Source organism: Sminthopsis crassicaudata, chromosome 1, assembly GCF_048593235.1.
Source record: "Sminthopsis crassicaudata isolate SCR6 chromosome 1, ASM4859323v1, whole genome shotgun sequence".
NCBI classification, from domain to species: Eukaryota; Metazoa; Chordata; class Mammalia; order Dasyuromorphia; family Dasyuridae; genus Sminthopsis; species Sminthopsis crassicaudata.
In genome coordinates this window covers 161,704,810-161,725,982 of record NC_133617.1, presented here as the reverse complement: position 1 = coordinate 161,725,982, position 21,173 = coordinate 161,704,810, and the positions used below count along the sequence as shown (strand labels likewise).

Below are 21,173 nucleotides of genomic sequence, written 5' to 3'. Positions count from 1 at the left end.
TTCTTCAAGATTTCATTTGCATGCCTCAATGAGATTTTTTTTTGGAAGAGTTCCAGAAATATATTTGGGAACCAGAAGCTAACAATCAGGGATGCAAAAGAAGTTAAAATGAATTTCCTAACATAAAACTGAAATAGTTGTTTGGGACCATAGATTTGGAATAAGTACCAAAAGGAATAATCTTTTGACTTTTGCTAGTTAGCTGGCTAGATGTAGAGACTCATAGCACTCATTAGCTATGCATTTAAAAAAAAATTTATTTTTAGTTCCACTTCTGTCCCTCCTTCCTCTGTCCCCCACTCACCAAATGAGAAGGCAAGGAATTATATATATATATATATATATATATATATATATATATATATAAAAATATATATATATATGTATGTATGTATGTATGTATATAAAGCCTAGAAAACATAGGCTATGTTGTTTATGTATTAAAAGATTAGTAGCTCTCCTTGTCAGGGAGACTTCTTATTACAACTATACTATGTTATCAAATGAGATAATTGTAAAACACAACATAGTGCTTGGCACATAATAAGCATAGGTTAGCTGCTATAATGATGATGATAATAGTTATTATTTTAATTCCCAAGAATACTGTAGTTAGAAAAACAGCTGGCCCTGAAGAAGCTAAGTTGAAGTCCTATAGATGGCAGCAGAGATCAGCCTTGCAATGTTACAATCACCAAAGAGATGACCCAGCAGAGACACAGCAACCAAAGATAAATTGAGATATAACACCAAAAGAAATCAGATAGTGGTGGAAGAAGTTACCAGCATCTAACAGCATCAAAAGTGTGAGTTAGTATGGCTTTGCACGTACCCAACAAGCATTTTGTTGGATTCATGTGTTCTCCTCTGGGTATCTTCACTCTTTGGTATATACTAAGGGAGAGGCTTCCCTTAAAGGCATGAAGGAGGGGAAGGGAATTTTTTTGTACTATGCTTTATTTGCTACATTGCTTGATCACATATCTTTCATTTTGGATTAAGTGTCTTTTGGCTAATAAAAGTAAATATATAGTTGTATTAAAAGTAAATATATTGTTTTTGTTTTCAGTGGGTATGTTAATCTCAGTCTTAAAAGATGGACGCTCCAGATCCTGCTCTACAATAAACCACATCTTTACAATCACACTATTGAAAAAAATAGAGATTATCTTTCACTGTTTATTGATTGTACCCTCCTCCCCATAAAAATAACTTCATCAAGAAAAAACTGTGAATTACTCCTGCTTTGAGGTATCTTCCATGCATATGTTATAATCAAATAAGATACATACAAAGACATAACTTTCATTATTTCATTGCTGGCCTGATGGAAACATAAAACATAAGACTGTGTTCTCTAAAAGCACTTAGTAATGCCATGGAAAGTGTCCTGGGAAAAGTTTAAAGATTTATCCTAGGTGTGAATCTTTGTATCTCAAGAGCTTAACACAGTGTCATGGTATGTACAAAGTTATTTATTGCCCTTATTCCTCCTCTATGCCTAGTTGAATTCTAATCATACTTCAATGTTAGGTTTGGCTTAAAAAGGTTTTTTTTTTTGCTAAAGTATCTATCCTCTGCTCAGTCCCAAGGTGATCAACCTTTCTAATAAGTCCTATAATTGAGACCAAAGCAAAAATAAACAATAAACAAACAAAAAACCAACCCCCCAAGAACAAAAAGGAAGAATTCTGACTAGACACCAATTCATATTTTTAAAAATGCAACATAGGCATTGTAGATTGTAAACACAACAAAAATCAACAATGGTACTACTGCTGACCTATCTCTTATCATCATTAGATTGTAGAAATCACTACTACAAAGAAACAGAGACTAAAATTTATAACTAAACAACTTAGGGAATAAACTATAGAGGTTTTAGATAATTATCTACTAAGGAGTAAGGGATTTTTTCCATATTGTAGCATTTTGCAATTTATCAAGTTCATAAGGTACAATAACCATTAGTTTTATACATTTACATTCCATTAAGAATAAGTGCTCACTTCACTTCTCCTTTTAGCTCCTGGAAATATGCCACTAATTCTTTTCAACTTCCCTGCCAAAAAAATGTTTTCTTTTTTGTTTTTGCATCTCCAACCTTCAACACAGTTTTATATACATATTAGAAGATACTTAGGAAATTCTTGCAAAATTGAACACAAAATATCTCTTGTACATAAATTCCTTTATAGAACTAAAATTAATGAAATAATACTGAGATTTATAATGTTTGTTTTTAGAATCTTAACTAAAATGATCTGATATTAAGCTGAAAATATTCTGATATTGTTAAAAAATATATGATACTGTTAAAAGGACAACTTCCCCTCTTATTAACAAAAATTGTGTGAAGAATACTTTCTTGTTCTATTAGAAAACACATCATCAATTTTCTGATCAGGAAAAGAAAGTTTAACATTAACTAATTTCTTAATTGGATGTCTAGCATTACAAACAAGTATAACACAGCAGCAGGGAACTAGAACAGCACACATACCCTCAGGACTAATAAACATCTGGAATACATTAGCAAGACATATTTTGTTCTGACCAGAAGATAGCGCTTCAACACTACACACAAATTCATAAACTCTGAAAACTACAGTGAAAATCAACTTAGAAACAGTTTTCCTCGACATCTTATTCTCTCTCACAGGACAAAGTCTAGTAATTAATGATTTTTAAAGGAAAACAACAGGTTGAATTTTCCAACATTAAATGAATTCAAATACCAATTCATGTCATTAAGCACTGTTAAGCTCACGAAGTGTCCTTTTTTTTTTAACTAAAAAACAAACAAACAAACAAACAAACAAAAAAACTAATGGTTCCAACGTTGCTTTTATACTTGAATTTCTTGATATAATAAAATTAAAATGTATAAATTTCATTCTAAATATAGTATAGTAGAAGATATACCAAATATCAGTTTGATATTTCATTGATAATAAAATGCAACTATTCTTTACAATATTAAATATTTACAATATTTTACAATATTTTGATTTTTGCCCTTTGACTTCATTATCAAATAATTCAAGACATATAATGATTTGATATTAAGGATGCTTCTATCATAAAATCTAGTATTTCGAATGTAATAATGATTTTTAAAATCTTTGAAATAAAAAGGTTACATAGAATTATGACATAATGTAAACAGCATCTCATGTACTGTTATATACAATAAAGGTATCTTTCTTGGAAAAATCACATATTTTTATACTCTTATACTTTAACACAACATTATAGCAGCATTCAATTAGATTGGCAAAACCTAAATTTCTCATAGGAACATTAACTTAACCCTGTGAGATACTATGCAATAGGGCATTTTATGAATAACATGGGTCAATTTAAAGTTGCTATGAGAAACTTATGTTTGGTCTTTAATGTTATCTTTGTATCAACACTGGCAATATTTGAGGGATTTTGTAATCAAATTTACAGATAAATTTGTTGTTTTGGGAATTATTCTTAAAATGGATAAAGATACCATAGAACACAGAAAGTAGTTATGTATTGCAACTTTATTTAAAAAAAAAAAAAAACCTCTAATTTTTCATTCTTGCCACTAAAAGTACTTGTGCAACTGCAGAGATTCCGTGCTTGAAATCTATTCTCGGAGAAGGTAAGAAAGGGAAATTATTTAATTTTACTATTCAAAGTGATTTTTATGGAGAAAAAGTTTAAACTGTAAAACTTAAGTCTTAAAAGGTTAAATATGTTCAGAAACATTTAAGGATAAAAAGGAAAAACTGCTTATTTTGCCCCAATCCTTTAACCGAAAATACTGTTAGTAAGTTTTACTTGAGAATATAAAAATTCTGCCTTAAAGGAAAAGTGGAAGTGCAAAATATTTCAGAAGGACAAAATTAGAAGAGAATGTGAAGATGCCATTAAGTAATAAATGTTAGATCATAATTCTTTAATTTCATGATAAATTTTATAGCCTTATTACCACAAAAGATATTATGTATGATAAACTACTAAGTATGATTGATAATAAGTGCAACTAGGATAAAATATGAAAACTTTATTATTGGAAAAGATGCAGGATTATGATTGGAATGAATAAAAGATTCTAAATCTAACTTTTGATAAGAAATCTAACTTTGTAAACTGGGAGATTTGGACTAAAGATTTTTCTAATTATTTGCAGCTCTAAAATTCTATTTCCTGGTAGAAAAGTAATACAAATTAAATTCTAACAAATATTAATTTTACTTATCAAACATATTTGAAACCAACATTTGTTATAATTTTATCAAAGTTTTAAATAAAATATAATCTTATTAGTATATTCATTAAGAAAAAAATAAAATTTTTTAATAATGAAGTTTTCTATGTGAACAAGGGTCAATATTGATTATTTTTTTACTTTGGCAAAATGTGTTTTTTGGTACTCTATAGATAAGCACATGTCACTATGTTTCTGTACACATTAATCTTTTAAAAAGATTTAGAAAGTCATATACACAGAAGCAAAAAAAAAAAAGCACACAAACATCTAATAAAAATTGTGCTATAGTAAAAAGAGATATTTATATTTTACTCAGAACATCAATGAAATTATCTTGAATAATTACTCTATTAAAGAGAAAAAATAGGCAATTCAAACAACACATTTATTTAAGTTTCATGTTATTTCTTTTGAAAGAAAGTGAATTTCATTAGTAGTTCATATTGTAACTCGGTCTCATTTGCATGAAAAATATATTTGCAGTTCATTCATACAACAATGAATTTTCTAATTAGATACAGTAATGAATCTTTAACACTTAAAGATTAAATGTAAAGTGCCAAGTCCAACATTCCATGGAAATGACCAGGACTGTAGAAAAAATGACAATTGATCCTAGTGTTGCAATAAAATATATTTTTGACCAATCAGGATTCAATTAAATGTACAAGAGTTTTATCCATTCAAAAAATCAAATGTTAGATAATAGTTGTATAATAGTTTACATACAATGTGAAGGGTAAAATAGATATTTGTTAAGTCTGCAGATGTGAAACCAGGTGAGTAAGTTTACTGTATTTTCTCATCCTTCATGTCTCTTATACCAAGTTTTCTCACAGTCTACAATAGTGAGAGGGAACACTGATCCATAGCCTCCGGACTCTCTGAAGGGCAGCAGACTTCCTTACCACCCTTAAACACCTTTGAACATTTTTTCCTGTGCACAGCGGGTCCTTGTCCTGTGCTAGAGTCCGACCACCCACTGTTGCTTGTTGACCAAACACACAGTGCCTGGAGCCTACACTGACATAGGCAGGATAAGATTCCTTTCAAGAGCACCACATATAAGAATCTGAATGCCAAAGAGGGAAAAAAATCAAGACAGTATTACAAATTCCCCTCCAAATTAAACCTGTGTCAACAGATAAAAATGTTGCTCTGTTTGATCTTATGACTTTCTCTATATATTTAAAACTGTGACAGGGTGTAGCAGCTGGGACATTTCCTTAATTTAATCATTCCATTTAAATGGAATGAAGAGAGACATATTTGATGTATTGGTGTTAATGAACCTTCACCTTTGATAGAATGAAAAGGGCCCTTCCTTAGCAGGCATCCAGGCATATATGTATATTTAACAATATAATAAAAGATACCTTGAATTAATAATTTTATAATTACAATTACAAGAATGCAACTGTGGTTTTCATATGAGGAAATGAGATTAAGCCCTTAAATCTTAAAACATTATTTATCACTCTAAATAATGTTATCAGAATTAATATTAGTTATGTCTTTTAACATTAACTCATTGCCTAACTACTTACAACTCTAAATTCAGAAAAATTTTATGAAAAGATCAATTTGAATGAGGGAAAATAACTGCAGCAAAGAAATATGAAATTCAGAATTATGTGCTGTGGTTAATATTTAAATTTACCAATTAATAGCTACAATTAAGTATATGCTTGATATTCACTGTCAAAAAAATATTTCTACTAAGAATAAGGGGGTGTGATTTAGACATGAAATAGTTCCCAGATGCTAGAAGGCTTCTTCCAGATGTACAGTAAGCCAAAGCAATAGGAAAAAAACAACAACAAAAAACCTAGATGCTAGCATAACAAATTGGAAAGGTCTTTTCTTTCGACACAAGTTCTGCTTGCCTGTCTGATCTAGTAGAAATAGATTTTTCATTTCAAGGTGAATAGAATCTTAATGTTATTTAAAAGAGGTAAGTAAAGAGATCTCAATTCAATTCCCTAATACAAAACACAACAGTTGTCAATGGAAAAAAACAAACAAACAAAACAATAGCCTGGATGTAGAAGCCTGGAGTTCTGGTGATAGTGTTGCTGCTGACTGACCTATGCAGGTTTGAGCAAGTCATTTAACTTCTGAGGTGCAGTTTGTTCATTTGTCAACACATTATTTGCACTAGCAGGGGTCAAATGAGATAACAAGTGAAAAGGTTTTTGTAACTTATGAACTGCTATATGAATGAGCCCTATATTATAGAGTATCTAAAACTGGATGCCATAGTCGAATTGGAAATATTTAGGTTTACAAATACAATTGAAAGAAGTATGCTAATGATGAGTGACTGAATAGTTTTTTAAACTATTTTCTCTATCAGAAAATTGTCAGTTTGTAACTGATATTTACAAATGCTAAAATTAACTTTAAATACTTGACCTAAATAAGTGACTAGTGATGCTGAGATGGCTACAATTTTATTCTCTATTAAGGCAAATATTTATTTTTATAATACAGAATTAAAATAAAAACTTTTATAACATGAATGTCACCTGTTGCTTATATCTTTTATGAAAAAGGAAAGGCAAAAAATGAAAATTTGGACAATACTATCCTGGAAGGGAGATTTCTGTAAATTACCAAATATTTGGAACAAGGTACCTAATTTACTCAGTTTAAAAAAAAAAAAAAAGAGAGAGAGACCATGTAGGATACATTGCAAGTAGATAGGAAACACTGTTTTAGAAAAACAAGTATCCATATTGAAATAGGAATAGAGAGAAGCATCACCTTGGGAAATCCCTTTCCTAAGACCTAATGGATCTGAAATTATTAGAAGAATATTCAAACAAAATGATGTGGAAGAAAGAGAGGAGGAAATCACTGGTTAAAAACAAACAAACAAAAACCAAACCAAAACAAGACAAAACAAAACAAAACAAAAAAAAACTACAATTGACCTTTATATAGCACTTTACAAATATTATTAAATTTGACCTTCACCAGAGCATTATGAAGTAGGTATTATTATCCCCATTTTACATAAAAGAAAACTCAGAATCATGCAGCTGGTGTCAGAGATGAGAAATGAATTGAGGCTTCTAAACTACTTTTTTTCCTACTATATCATGATGCTTCTGCTGCTTTCCATTTCATCTTCCAAAGGAGATAACTTACTATCAGTGACACCATTCCAACATGTGTCATTTATGATATAGCCAGTATGTCACAATATATAAAAAACAAATAGAATATACAAAAACCCTCAAACTTTAGGAAATGGAATAGCGTTAATAATCTACTAGAGTGGAAAGATTTACTAAAATAAACCTGAGTACTACAAAAAGATAAGAATACATGTGATAACTGGTAAATGAAGATTCTTAAATATAATAAAAGTAAATGGAACACTAAAATGGGAAAAGGAAGTATATAGGAAAAAAATTTAAATTTCCTTTGTAATTATCATAGAAAACTCTATGTAACTATTTTACTCTCCCCTTAAAATTAAACAGAATTTTCTAAGTTTTTTATACATCAGCGCAAACAATTCTGAAGCATTAAGATTTCCCATCTTGCATAAAATTTTAATGTAGGCCAATAGAATCTTTTGAAAGATTCCCATTCTATTACAGAAAATTTAAAATTACTTCTGAAGCACTGAATAATGTTTTAAAAATTAAACAAACACTATTTGTATTTCTATATAGCTGTGCTATTATTATTTAATCAATTCTCATACTGAATTATATATGGAAATGATAAAAATTCACTTGGGAATGGAGAAAAAGTTCAAGAAAAATCTTCAAAAAATACTTTCTACAAGTACTTTTTTGGTTTAGTCACATTGTAACAAGTTATCAGAAAATTTCATATATATATTTATATATTCATGTGTGTATACATACATATCTGTATGTATTATACATATATGCATAAATATATACGTATAAAATATACACACATACTGTAAATAGGAAACAATTTTTAAAATGTGGATATTTCTTCACTGCCTTCTGATTGTAGCAATATTTTCCAAGCTGTATTGAAAACTGCATGAATTTGCTAGTACTTAACCTATTAAAGCAGTCAAATCTACATTTCTCTAGCACTCCTCTATATGATATCAGAATTGCAAAGCATTTTCTCTATTGTCCCCACCTATTAAAAAGGGGGAATCCCAAAGGAAAAATATAATTCATGCACATTAAAACCTGTAACAGCTTCTCTAAATAGTAAGAAGCATATGAGGGTAAATGAATTACATAATGAGGAATTAGCATTACCTTAAGATGTTGATATAAAAGAAATCCATTTTCATTCTCATTTTAATATATAAATTATTTCTATTTTGAGGCATTTTTCGCAGCTGTCATAATTAATTGCTTTTTAGTAATCAATTATCTTTTATGCTGTATGATTTCAAATATAATTATGTCATAAAGACTTTACTGTAACTGTACTTGTTTCTTTAAAATTTATTCTTGTCTCTTTTCCACTGCAATGCTCAAAACAAATTATTCAGGTATGACATAGCAACAAATATTTTTTTTTATAAATGAGTCATATTTTTTTTTGCTTAACTTTGAAAAAAATCTGCCTAACAATTTCAAAGTATTAATTGCTTTTATTTAAGATGCTATTTCTAGCTTAAAAACAAATTTTTTTTCTTGAAGAAAATTATGATTAAATACATAATTAATTATAAGTAGATGAGGGAGATTAAGAGAAAAAATATTATGAATTACTTGATAATACTCATATCCTTTCCTTCAGTTTATTACGTATATCCAACATACATTCTAAGTATTAAACTCATTTTCAGAACAAAGTAAAAAACACCTTTGAAGGTCACCCTTAAAAATCCTGTTTGGGAATGTCAGTAGGGGGTTAACTAAAGGCTTTTCCTGGCAGGAAAAGCTGAGGCCTTAGTCTAATTTTGGACTTGTTCCACAGGAATTTTAAGAGACAAATCACTTCTTATAAGGTGGTAAAACTTTTCTGTAAGCAACAATATAGAGACAGGTTTACTCTGAAAGTAGAATAACCTGAAAGAAAAATAGTTAAGAGTTCAAGAGAGAGAGAAAAAATAAAAATAAAAACTTTATTCTCTTTATATTCAGTAATTTTTCAAAAAGTTTTTCTCTAAGCAATGTTGCCTCTTCTCAAAACTAGAATATCAAATTTGGGCTACATACAATGATCCATTTGAAGAATGGTAAGGAATATTCAGTGATTAATGTCAATGTGTGCTTAAGGTACAATTTTAATCTTTAGTGCTTTGCCTCACTGTTTACAATATGAAGAGCACCATCTGCTAGGATCAGTGTATATTATTACTGTAAAAATTGAAACCTAGGGAAAGATCTAATGCAGTGTTCATGAGAATATCAACCTTATGACCCAACCCTCCACTGCCAGAGCTTCATACACAAAAGAATCTTTCTTGGAGAAAGACCGTTTTTAATGGAGTACTGCTGTCTGTGAAAATCTATCACTTTCTTTGCTTAAGAAATTCTGTCTGAAGACCAGAAAAGTAAATAAAATTAACATTTCCCCTCTTAAAAAAAAAAAAGACTAACTTACTACATGAAGATATCTTTGGTTTCTATACCTTAATTAGATTTCATAATGACCAACATACTTAAAACACCAAAAAAATTATTTTGTGCTTCCCGCACTTTATTCATTTAAATATTTTAATCCATGAGGATGTCTTATTTTTAACCATTGTTCTGTTTGGAAGTTTACTTCAAAAAATTTTGTCCATGTTTCTTCTTCGGATTACAACACTTACAACTCAACTTCTCACTTCTAGAATTTGATCATTATTAAGTTTAGAAACAGGTTTTTTGAAGTCCTGAGTTAAAATCAATGGAGCCATATCCAACAGAGTGCTATACGGTAAAATGTTGGCTATTACCATTATGGGGAAGCTTATGTGTAAGTTGAGTGAATAAGTAGTTGCCTTTTTACATATTCATTATCACTCTTAACCACTTGTGGGTAGAATGTAATAGAAAAGAAATGCCAAAATTAATTTAAAGAAATATAACAAGTATACATCAAATTTGGTACAATTAGTCATCCTTAAACATGGAACAGAACTGATTAAAAACTACACAGCATATCTGCATCATATAAAACAGTAATCAAGCCTTTTAGAGAATTGCTTGGTTTTTCTTCCCCAAACATTTCATGGCTAGTGAGTAGAGGATAAGAGCTCCCAGAGTATGTCTTTTACTATCCTGGATGCCTTTAAATTTTCTCTTACTTGATAAATAAAATACTTTTATTTTGCTCTTCCAAAATTGCCAGGAAATTACTTTCAATCCATCTTTCTAGGTGAATGTAAAGTACCTTATCTTTCAAACCTTAACATATTCACTTTTATATTTTAAAAAACAATGATGTAATATAGTGGGAAGAACATTATATCTGGAATCAAGGGACCAGAATTTGAGTATTGCTATGTAGATATGGCCTCAGGCATGTAAAATGAGGATAAAGTCTTATGTCTGACCTCAGCCTCTTCATTGTAAAATGAGGCACTTTTATGACTTTGAAATAAGCACTTTACAAAATCCCTACTGCCTATATAAAATATAAGCTGTTACTATTATCTATAGAAACTAGATCTATATGGAATTTCTCCAATATCATTCATCTCACTGTATTAAAGTATCTAGTTTTTGTGCGTAAAAATAGAGCAGATATTTGGATCTAGTTTGGATAATTTCAGTTACTTTAATTTAGGAAATTATTAGCTCCTGTGTTTGTATATATCTGCTTTATTAATCTAATTAAATGTTATTTTGCATGGATTTTGTATGCAAAAATTCTAATTATTATTTTTTTCTATGACTGACTCTCCTGCTATGTATCACAGGACTGAAGTGATAAAAATGTCCTGAAGGACCAAAAGAAAGTCTCAATTCTAAATTTATGCAATTAAAAGAGGGTACATGGTGAAGAAGAGGCAGTATACTGTGATAGAAGATAATTAGATTAGGTCCAAGCCCTAACTTGATAATTATTTGATATTAGGCACATCACTTAATGACTGTATATCCTTATATGAAAAATTAAGGGTTTGGTACTTTTTGAAGCTTTAGGCATATTCTTTACATTCTACTAGTATCAGTGCTCAAAAGGTCTATTCTTTAAATTAGCTCAAATGCAATTTCCTGCATGAAGCCTTCTCTATTACTGTCTTTCCTTCCTTTCCTAATCAGTGCAGAAATGATTTCTACCTTCTTGAAACTGTCATGGTATTCTTTTTAAAAAATTTATTTTATGTACATAAGTATAATAATTATTTGTGTGCATATCTTCTGGGTCCAGATCCCTCACTGATTATATAACCTTTTCTTTTATATAGTTATTGATTATATTTTGTATTATATTTATCTATGCATATAATATGTTTCTTTTGACTAAATTATAAAATCCTTGTGGGAAAGGATCATATCTTATTTATCTCTGCATTTTCACCAGAGCCTAGCACAATTAACTCTGTATACTTAGCATTTAACACTTGTTTGTTGAATAAAGGAATGATTAAATAAATGAACAAATCTCTTACCATGCCAATTACTCTTTTAGCTGTTTGAAGGCAGAGACCATATTTATTTATTTTGCTTTCATTTTAAATCTTTTCCTTTCCTATCCTTTCCTCCTTCTGGCTATTGCTGAGACCTGGCTCCCTTCTGATTGACATAGCTTCCCTGTTCATCCTTTCCAACAAAGGCTACACTTTCATCTTCCTCCACAGTATTGGTAGAGACCCCTGAAGTTGGAATACTTCTTGCTTCTCATTACCATGGTCCCATATATATCATTTAGTAACTTTTACTCCTTTAAAAGTCTACACAATTCACATCTATCACCCAATTAAAACCCAGATAGCTATTATCTATAGACGTTCAAGATATTCTCCTTCCTTCCTAAAATTACTTCAGTACTTGGCTCACAATTTATAAATTGTCTTATAAAATACAATTTATAAATTCTCCTTTCCAATTACTGCCCTCATATGATACTACCTCAAATACCCTTATCTTTAGCTGCTGTCTACTCATTTCTTGTGACATACTCCTCCATTTCATCTTAGTCACAAACAAAGATGATCATACCTCAATTCTGCCATCACCCAAAAATTCACTACTTTCATGTTCATGAACTCTGAAATTCCTCTATCTGATCATAATCTATTAGTTTTCTTTCTCTATCTCCTGATTTCTAATACCAAATTTCACTCTTCATCCATAATGTCAGATCCCTCAACCTCCCAAGTCATCAATCATCTTTATACTAGCTATATTCTCCTCCTTTCCCCATCCTAAATCCTTAGTGAACCAGTTCCATTGTACACTGTCTTCTTTTTCATTCCAATCCATCCTCTATTAAGCCTCCAAGTGACTTTTATAAAATACAGTTCTAAATATGTCATCTGCCCTATGCAATAAATTCCAATAGATCACTATTACCTTCAGAATCAAAAACAAATCCCTCTACTTGTTGTCCAAAGCCTTTCATAACCAGACTCCTTTCTAGTCTTCTTATACTTTACATCCCAACAAGTACTTCCCAATTCAATGATACTGATCTTCTTTCTCTTCCTCGAATAAATAGTCCATCATCTCCTGCTACAGGCATTTTCACTAGCTTTCTCTGATGCAGGAATGTTCTCCTTCCTCCTCTCTGTTTCCTGTATTGCTTGGTTTCCTTCAAATACAACTTCAAATCTCACCTTCTATAAGAAGTCTTTCCTCATCCCTCTTGGGGAATAGTATTCTTTCTCTTCTCTCTGAATATTATTTCCTAGTTACCCTATATAGAACTTGTTTTATGAAGTTGCTTGCACGTTGTCTCTTCTGTTAGATTTTGAGCTCTTTGAGGGCAAGGACTATCTTTTCCCTCTCTCAGCCCTAGTATAGTGTCTAGAACAAAGTAGACACTTAATAAATGATGAATAACTGGCTTAGCTTTGCAACTTCCTCAACAATGAGTACAATGCCTATCCCATATTTGAAAACTTCAAGGATATATGATTTCATTACTGTATATTCTTCTTTCCACCAGTATAGACCACAAACTTAGAATTAGTAGATAATTTCCCATGACATGTAAACAAAATAATTTGTTCCCTTGATGGCCACCACTCATATAATAACATGGAACACAGCCAAGCTGATCTCTAAATATCAGTTATATGGCTTGTCTTAAAGCTTGTCCTTGAAGTCCTTCCAGTTTGTTAAGGCATAGCTGCTATAACCTGTACTCTGTTAGAACACCCTTTAAGAACCAGAGGGTTCCATGCTATTAGGAGGTACAGGATTTTGGTGAGGAGCTTTGACCACTAGCATTTCTCTTTTTTTCTTATTATAAAACACAATTTATAAATATATAAAATTTATAAGCCAATTTCTAAGGAAATAAAAATTATGGTTAGAAAGCTATCTTTAGTCCCCCCCCAAAAAAACAGAAGGTTCTTTCTGCTGACATCAGAAGTACTGATATTGAAGGGATAATAAAAGAATGTAAATAAAGGTCAAGTATCCATATTAACTAATCTAACTTTGGGGGATAAATATATGAGATTAGTATTAAAGCTGAAGGATAGACTTTGTCTTATAAAGAATGTTTGTTTCCATTAATTGGCATGAAAGTTTTATTCTGTAAACTTTAATTGCTCTCTAAAAATAATTAGAATAGAATAATTTTCAATTAATTGTGGTTAAGCCAAACATTTTATGGCAAGCTTTTTGAAAAAAGTTGCTATATATCGTGCTTATTTACATTGCTCACAATAATGAGCATGGCACTAAGCTTCATAATAAAGTTAAGCATTTCTTCATGTTCTCATAACTAGTAGGTGTGTTGGGAGGTTCCAATCCCATCACTCTATTCTGCCAAAAAACCCAGTCTGTCTCTAGCTTTTCATTATCTATAATAAAAGAAGGTAATGATATAGGCTTCATGAACTTACTTAAAATCTAATTTTGAACTTAAGTATCAGTTTTTTATTATACCTTTATCAGAGTTAAGTCACAATATTTAACAAATTTAGGTTTCACTTTTTTATCTTCCATTTTCTTATTTATCCTTTAGTACAAGAGCTAAGCAAAAAAAAATAGCTTGGGCAGAAGAAACTTCAATGATGCTAAAACTGGAAAATTATCTCTTCAATATTTAAGCATTCTGAATACTACTCAATGGATACCACTGAATTAACTTACTAACTGCAGAAGGAATATACTTGCTTTTTAAGTCTTTTACATAACTCTCTTTGCAACTGTGCATGAGTTGAAGGATCCATTTATGCTGTGCTCCAATACACTGCCAAGAAGGGTCTCCATCAGCATGGAGGTCGGAAAGATATCTGAAAAAGGAAAAAACAAGATATACATAGGTTAGAATTCTGATATCAAGAAAAACCAGGATAGATGGGACAACAAAAACTTTTTTTTTTTTTTTTTTTAAGATTTATAAAGAAAAACAAAGTCTGGAATAATAAATCACTGATATAATATTTCCTAATTTTTAATAATTTCAGTTTAATGCAATAAATTAAACATTTTAAAAATTTCTCTCATACAATTATGGAGAAGAAATCTAGCCAAAAAGGGCCAAAATTCTAGAAAGGAGACTAACAGGGGAATCTAGTTCAGTTTTCTATAATAGGGGTAAAAACATTTTTATATTTAATTTCAGATAAAAGAATGTTTATTCTTTAGTAATAGTCAGTAAATTTTAAGCTGTCTTATACAAAACTGGGAATCACTGGAGAAGATAGGGGGAAACCTTTTGCTTCTCCTTATCTTAGAAAAGCATAAATATAGCTGCCATTAGATGGCACTGTTTTACTATTTTGTTTTTTTTTTTAAATCACTACTCTCAATACCTATAGGCAACTCAGAATTTCAAAGGTTCTTTGAAAAATGGAGTGATTCTGTGGCCACAATTCTGTATCTTTAAAGTTCTCAGTGAATGCCAAGAAACAGCTTAAGTTAAGACTAGAAAAATCCTAAGTCACAGTGGATAATATATCTAGACTAGAGCTGGAAGGAATCTTAGAGACCTTTGAGAACAACCTCCTAAGATTACAAGTCAGAAAACAGATTACTTTACCATCTTAATACGTTAGATGTGGTTGGTATTGATGGCAAGAGGAGACAGCTAGGTGATAAATTGGAGAGCACTAAACTTTTTTTTTTTTTCCCCCCTGAGGCTGGGGTTAAGTGACTTGCCCAGGGTCACACAGCTAGTAAGTGTTAAGTGTCTGAGAATAAATTTGAACTCAGGTCCTCCTGAATTCAAGGCTAGTGCTCTATCCACTGCGCCACCTAGCTGCCCCCGGAGAGCACTAAACTTAGAAATCTAGAAGACCTGAGTTTAAATCCAGCTTCAGACATTCCTTGTAACTCAGGTTATATAAAAGAATGTGTCTGGAGATTTTAAAAAACTAAACTGTTATCTTCACTAAGAAAATAACAAAATATTAAGAAAACTCTTTGGAATGAAAAAATCAAGTAGTACAATAAAAATACATTAAGACTCATCTGAAATTTTTTACATATATGGAAAAAAAAATCAGTCTGTAACCCATCCACAAAAAAAAAAGAAAAAAAAGAAAATTCAAGTTTAAAGAATGCACATTATAAATAACCCCTGACTTTCAAAATCCATTTTGATCTTTTTCTCTTTTAGCCAGGTCTTGCCATGTTACCTTTCTTGACCCTCTACCCCCAATATTAAAAGAGTAATACATTGATTTTTGGGGTTTCCCCTGTCTTTCCTCAAAGTGGTTTTATTTCCCCATTTGAAAATGATAGTTTTCCTCATGGATACTGTATTTTGCCCCAATGGCATTCTGCTGAATCTAGATTAGAAAAAGGCAACTAGGTATTGCAGTGTAGGAAGACATCTTCTTCAGTGGTCTCAGATACTTACTAATTTTGTGACAAATCACTTAATCCTATTTGCCTTATTTTCCTCATCCATAAAAGGAGCTAGATAAGGAAATGGCAAACCATTCCAATATCTTTGCCAATAAAACCCCAAATGGGGTCATGAAGATTTAGACAGGACTAAAATTACTAAATAACACAGATTAGGAAAACAGTATTATTTACTCTGCATAGCAACAGTCTTCCAATTGTCTATGAATTGGTTGTTAACAGCTCCATTCCTTAATTGTTTTCTTTGTAATTAAACAATTTACTTTTATTTTTAAAACTAAAAAAAAAAAAAAAAAAAGAAAGAAAGAAAGAAAAAGCAAAGAACTACTATAGAAATTTAAATGATTTCTTTTCTCTACAATTATGTTGCTTAATACTTATTACCTTTATTTTTCATTCTAAAAACAACAATAACATATTAGTATTAATGATAATATTCAACTGAAGCAGCTTATAGAACTTTCAATATACGGTAATAATAGCAAGATATTGATTTGTGCCTGCTATATCTATCCATGTCCCACTGAAAAAAAACTAGAATAGTAAGATTAATAATAATGTTTATAAAGCCCATTAAAGTTTAAAATATGTTTTCTATTCATTATATCTTTGGATCCTTACCACAAATGAAGACATTAAAGTTTACAGACGTTAGGTGACTGATTTGTCAAAGTTGAGACCACTAAGAAGTGTCAGAAACAGGATCTGAATAAAAGTTTCTTTTGATAATAAGGCTAAAACTCTTTCCATTATATCAAAATACAACTTCATTTTTGGCATAATCTACCTGAACCTCTCAGTAAATATTCATCAACATGCTTGAAATCCAAAAAACAAGACTTTTTATAGCAGAAACCATAAAATATACTTAAAATTTTTAAAATAAATTTGTTTTTTAAGAGAATTTAGTTTTAATGTTTTGAAACATCTATTTTGGGGGGAATGGAAGGTTGGCTATCTTTGATATGATCCTGACAATATGTCTGGGTACATATAGGATTTATTTAAAAACTATAAATCCAAATCAAATATTGCTTTAAAAAGACAGTTTTAAAGAATAAATGGGAGGAAAAAAATTGGTTAGTTGTTCCAATTTTCTTTTCTTCACCTGCTTTTTAGATTTAATTTTATTTCCAGACACAATTTTTAATAACTGCTCGGGGTGGGTCTGTATTGGCTTGAAAAACAGGAAAATTTGCTCCTTGCCCAAAATTTTCTAGTAAGCTAATTACTAGCATACACTTACTTATGTACAGTGAGGGTAATTTAAATAAGCAGTTAAGTTTATTATTAAATACTCTGGTGAACAAGTACAAGAGAATACTAGCTATTTTAGTTTGAATCATGCCAAACATTGCTCAGTTGTGTAAAGAAAAAGAAAACAAAGATATTTTAAACCTTAATCCCATGAATCACTCTTAATGCTGTGACTACTAGTAAAACCACCTGGTACTAATTCAATAATTATTCCCAAGAATTTCAAGGTTCAACATATAACAATAACTGATGTTTAAAGCATGTTTTAAATTTTATAAAGCAGTTCATATTCATTATTTCATTTGATCTTTGTAACAATCCTATGAGATAGATACCACAATCATTTATAGGGGTGGAAACTAAAATTCAGGTGTGGAGAAATTTGCCCCTGGTACCTCAGCTAAATAAGTGTTCTAAGCAGAATTTGAACCTCTTGTCTTCTGGACTCCAAGTTGAGCATTTTTTCCATTATATCTTCTCAAGTATAAAATCTTTCACTTTTTCCTCTCTCTTATCACCTACATGCTATAAGAATTCTATCTCTACAACTTCACTCACATCCAACCATATACCTCTACTTACTTGCTATCAGACTAATTAGTTCCCTCTTATATCTCTTGCTTTGAATATTTTAACAGCCTCCTAATCTGTTTTCTGGTCTCAGGTCTTGTCTACAACCTATCCTTAACACAACAGCCAAAATATACTTTCTAATAACATAGATGCCTAGACAAAGAAGACTCTTTTTGATTGACTATTCTGACCATATCATTTCCTTATTGAAAAACTTGTGATATCTGTATTGCTCAAAGGAGAAAATATAAACTTCTCAGTCTTCGATAGGCTAGGTTACCTTAGTTTAGTAGCATAATTACATAATTCCCCTTAACATATTTTTTGTTGTTATTTAGGCATTTCAGTTGGGTCTGACTCGGTGACTCTATTTGGAGTTTTCTTGGCAGAGATCCTGGAGCAATTTCCCATTCCCTTCTCCACCTCATTTTAGAGATGAGGAAACTGAGGCAAACAGGGTAAAATGACTGACACAGCTAGTAAATGTCTGAGGCCACTTCTGAACTCAGAAAAATGAGTCTGTCTGACTCTAGGTCGGATGATGTTGTCTGATGTGGTCAGAACATTCTTTAGTACTTTATCCTTATAAGATTCATTCTTAGAAGAGATTCTTGCTGTGGGAGATTCTTCTGTCCCACAGATTACATGGAGGAACCAAATTGTCTTTCTCGCTACCCCTTACAAGTAACTCTTTAATAGCAATCTCTGTTCCTTCAAAGTATTCCACTTTTTCGAAAGTACTCCCTCTTCAGTTCTGCTTAGAATTCCTAGGGTTTTCTTTGTTTTCTTTTTAAAGATTAACTCAGATGGCATCTAGTATAGGACCCCAAGTGTCTTCAAGCCCCTGCACATGGATATAACCTTAGATTCATTTGAAATAGATTTTGGACAGATATGTATGTATGCAAGCTGGTGACAAGTTTCCTGTCCAGTCATAGAACATATACCTTCTGCCATTTGAGGAAATCAAAAACTGCTTCAATCCAAGTTTCATTGCTAAATTCCCCTCAAACACTAGTCTTTCACCACAGCATTCCCTCTGTGGAAAGATTCCTTACCCCATACTATTTCAACCCTATTCTCCTTTGAGTTGGGGACCATCTGCTCCACAGATCCTTGAGGTACTCAGGGCTCTATCTCTTTCCTTTAAGAACCTATTACCTGGCCTTTCTATCCAACATGAAAAGTAATATATGTTCTCCTTTATGTGTTGTCTCCTTCAATAAGAATGTGAGCTGCTTGAGAGCAGGAACTATCTTGATAGTATTTATAAAACTCTTAACACACAGCAAGTACTTGATAAATGCTTTCCTTGATATCAAGTTGTATCACTTGAACAGCTAACAATTATCTAGTGCTTACTATATGTCAGGCTCTGTGGTAAACACATTAACATTATTATCACATCTGATTCTCACAACAACTCTAAGAGGTTGATGCTGTTATTATTTTCTCCATTTTACAGTCAAGGAAATTGAGGCAAACTCAGTGACTTGCCCAAGGCCATATAGCTATTAAATATCTGGGGCTGGATTTGATCTCAGGTGTTCAGACTTAATTGTCTATCCAGTGTGGCATCTAGCAACCTCAACTTCTTAACCTCTCTGATCCTCAGTCCCCTCATCCATAAATTGAGGAAAACAGTTTAGGTGACCTTTTTCTCATAGTCTCTTTGAGTCCTAAATCTAGGATTTTTTTATTAATCACATTTTTGTTAAAACTACTTCAATAATTGAAAAGAATGGAAAAGAAACTGTATAAGTCAAACTTGCTATAATCTTAAGAGTTGGCATTGGTACCTATATTTTTATATATAATTCATGTGTACTTTCTAGTCAATGTAAATTGACTATTATAAGTAGGAAGGCGTTTTCACTGCAAAAGTCATTAGAAAAGATACATATATTGATAAAATGTTTCTAGCATCTCTACTAATTAGAGATGCTAGAAAGAAATGTAACTTGCCTGGCAGATATATATGATGAGCTTTTCAAAGGACAATCAAATTGGAAAGCAGAGAATTATATATTAGAGTTGTAAGATACCTTAAAAAATCATCTAATCCTGACAGGAAAAGATAATGATGAATGTTGAAGGGTATGCGGGAAAACTGGGACACTAATCCATTGTTGGTGGAGTTGTGAACTGATTCAACCTTTCTGGAGAACAATTTGGAACTATGCCCAAAGGGCTATCAAATTGTACATGCCCTTTGATCCAGCAGTGTTACTACTGGGCTTATAACCCAAAGATATTTTAAAGGAGAAAAAAGGTCCCACATGTGCAAAAATGTTTGTGGCAGCTCTTTTTGTGATGGCAAGGAACTGGAAACTGAGTGGATCTCCATCAATTGGAGACTGGCTAAATAAATTATGGTATATGAATGCTATGGAATATTATTGTTCTGTAAGAAATGACCAGCAGGATGATTTTAGGGAGGCCTGGAGAGATTTACATAAACTGATGCTGAGTCAAACAAGCAGAACCAGAACTACACTATACATAGTAACAGCAAGATTGTGCAATGATCAACTATGATAGACTTGGTTCTTCTCAGCATTCAGTGATCCAAGGCAATCTTAATGAACTTTGGGTGGAAAACTGCATCCACATCCAGAGAGAAAACCATGGAGAATGTATATAAATCAACACATGCTCACTTTTTTTCTCTTTTGTGGTATTTCCCTTTTTTTCTGATTTTTCTCTCCCAACATGATTCATAAGGAAATGTTTTTTAAAAAAAGAATGCATGTGTATAATCAAAAAAGAAAATGTTTTTATATTAACTAGAGAAAATTAAAATTCAAATAAAAATAAATAAATAAAAAGAAAAAAAGAAAAACCATCTACTGCAGTGTCTCTGTTTAAAAGATAAAGCCCAGAAAGGGAAAATAACTCATGCAAATCAGAGGGCTAATAAATAAGTGTCACAACTAAATAATCTATTAGATGCATTTATTAAATATCTGCTGGGTACCAGGTCCTGTATTAGCACTGGGAATAAGAAAGGAAAAAGATACTCCTTGATCACAAACAACTCCGGGTCTAATAAGTAGGTTATGAACAAGACCTATCATGAAATTAGGCAAGGAAGAGATCATCAAAAAGGAAGAATACTAAGACACAAGAAAACTGAAACCCAAAGGAAGGCAGGG

General features: G+C 31.3%; 1 protein-coding gene across 7 annotated transcripts in view; it reads right to left on the bottom strand.

Moving 5' to 3' along the window:
- The window catches only part of EXOC2 (exocyst complex component 2), a 219,817-nt gene that overhangs the window by 110,153 nt on the left and 88,491 nt on the right, over positions 1 to 21,173 (bottom strand). For 4 of the 7 annotated variants that reach the window (XM_074270394.1, XM_074270446.1, XM_074270410.1 and 1 more), the window contains exon 12: positions 14,467 to 14,609. In XM_074270394.1, coding sequence (XP_074126495.1) covers positions 14,467 to 14,609 — 143 coding nt within the window. The remainder of the gene's footprint in view (positions 1 to 14,466; positions 14,610 to 21,173) is intronic. The other 3 variants (XM_074270421.1, XM_074270438.1, XM_074270429.1) reach the window with 1 other exon arrangement.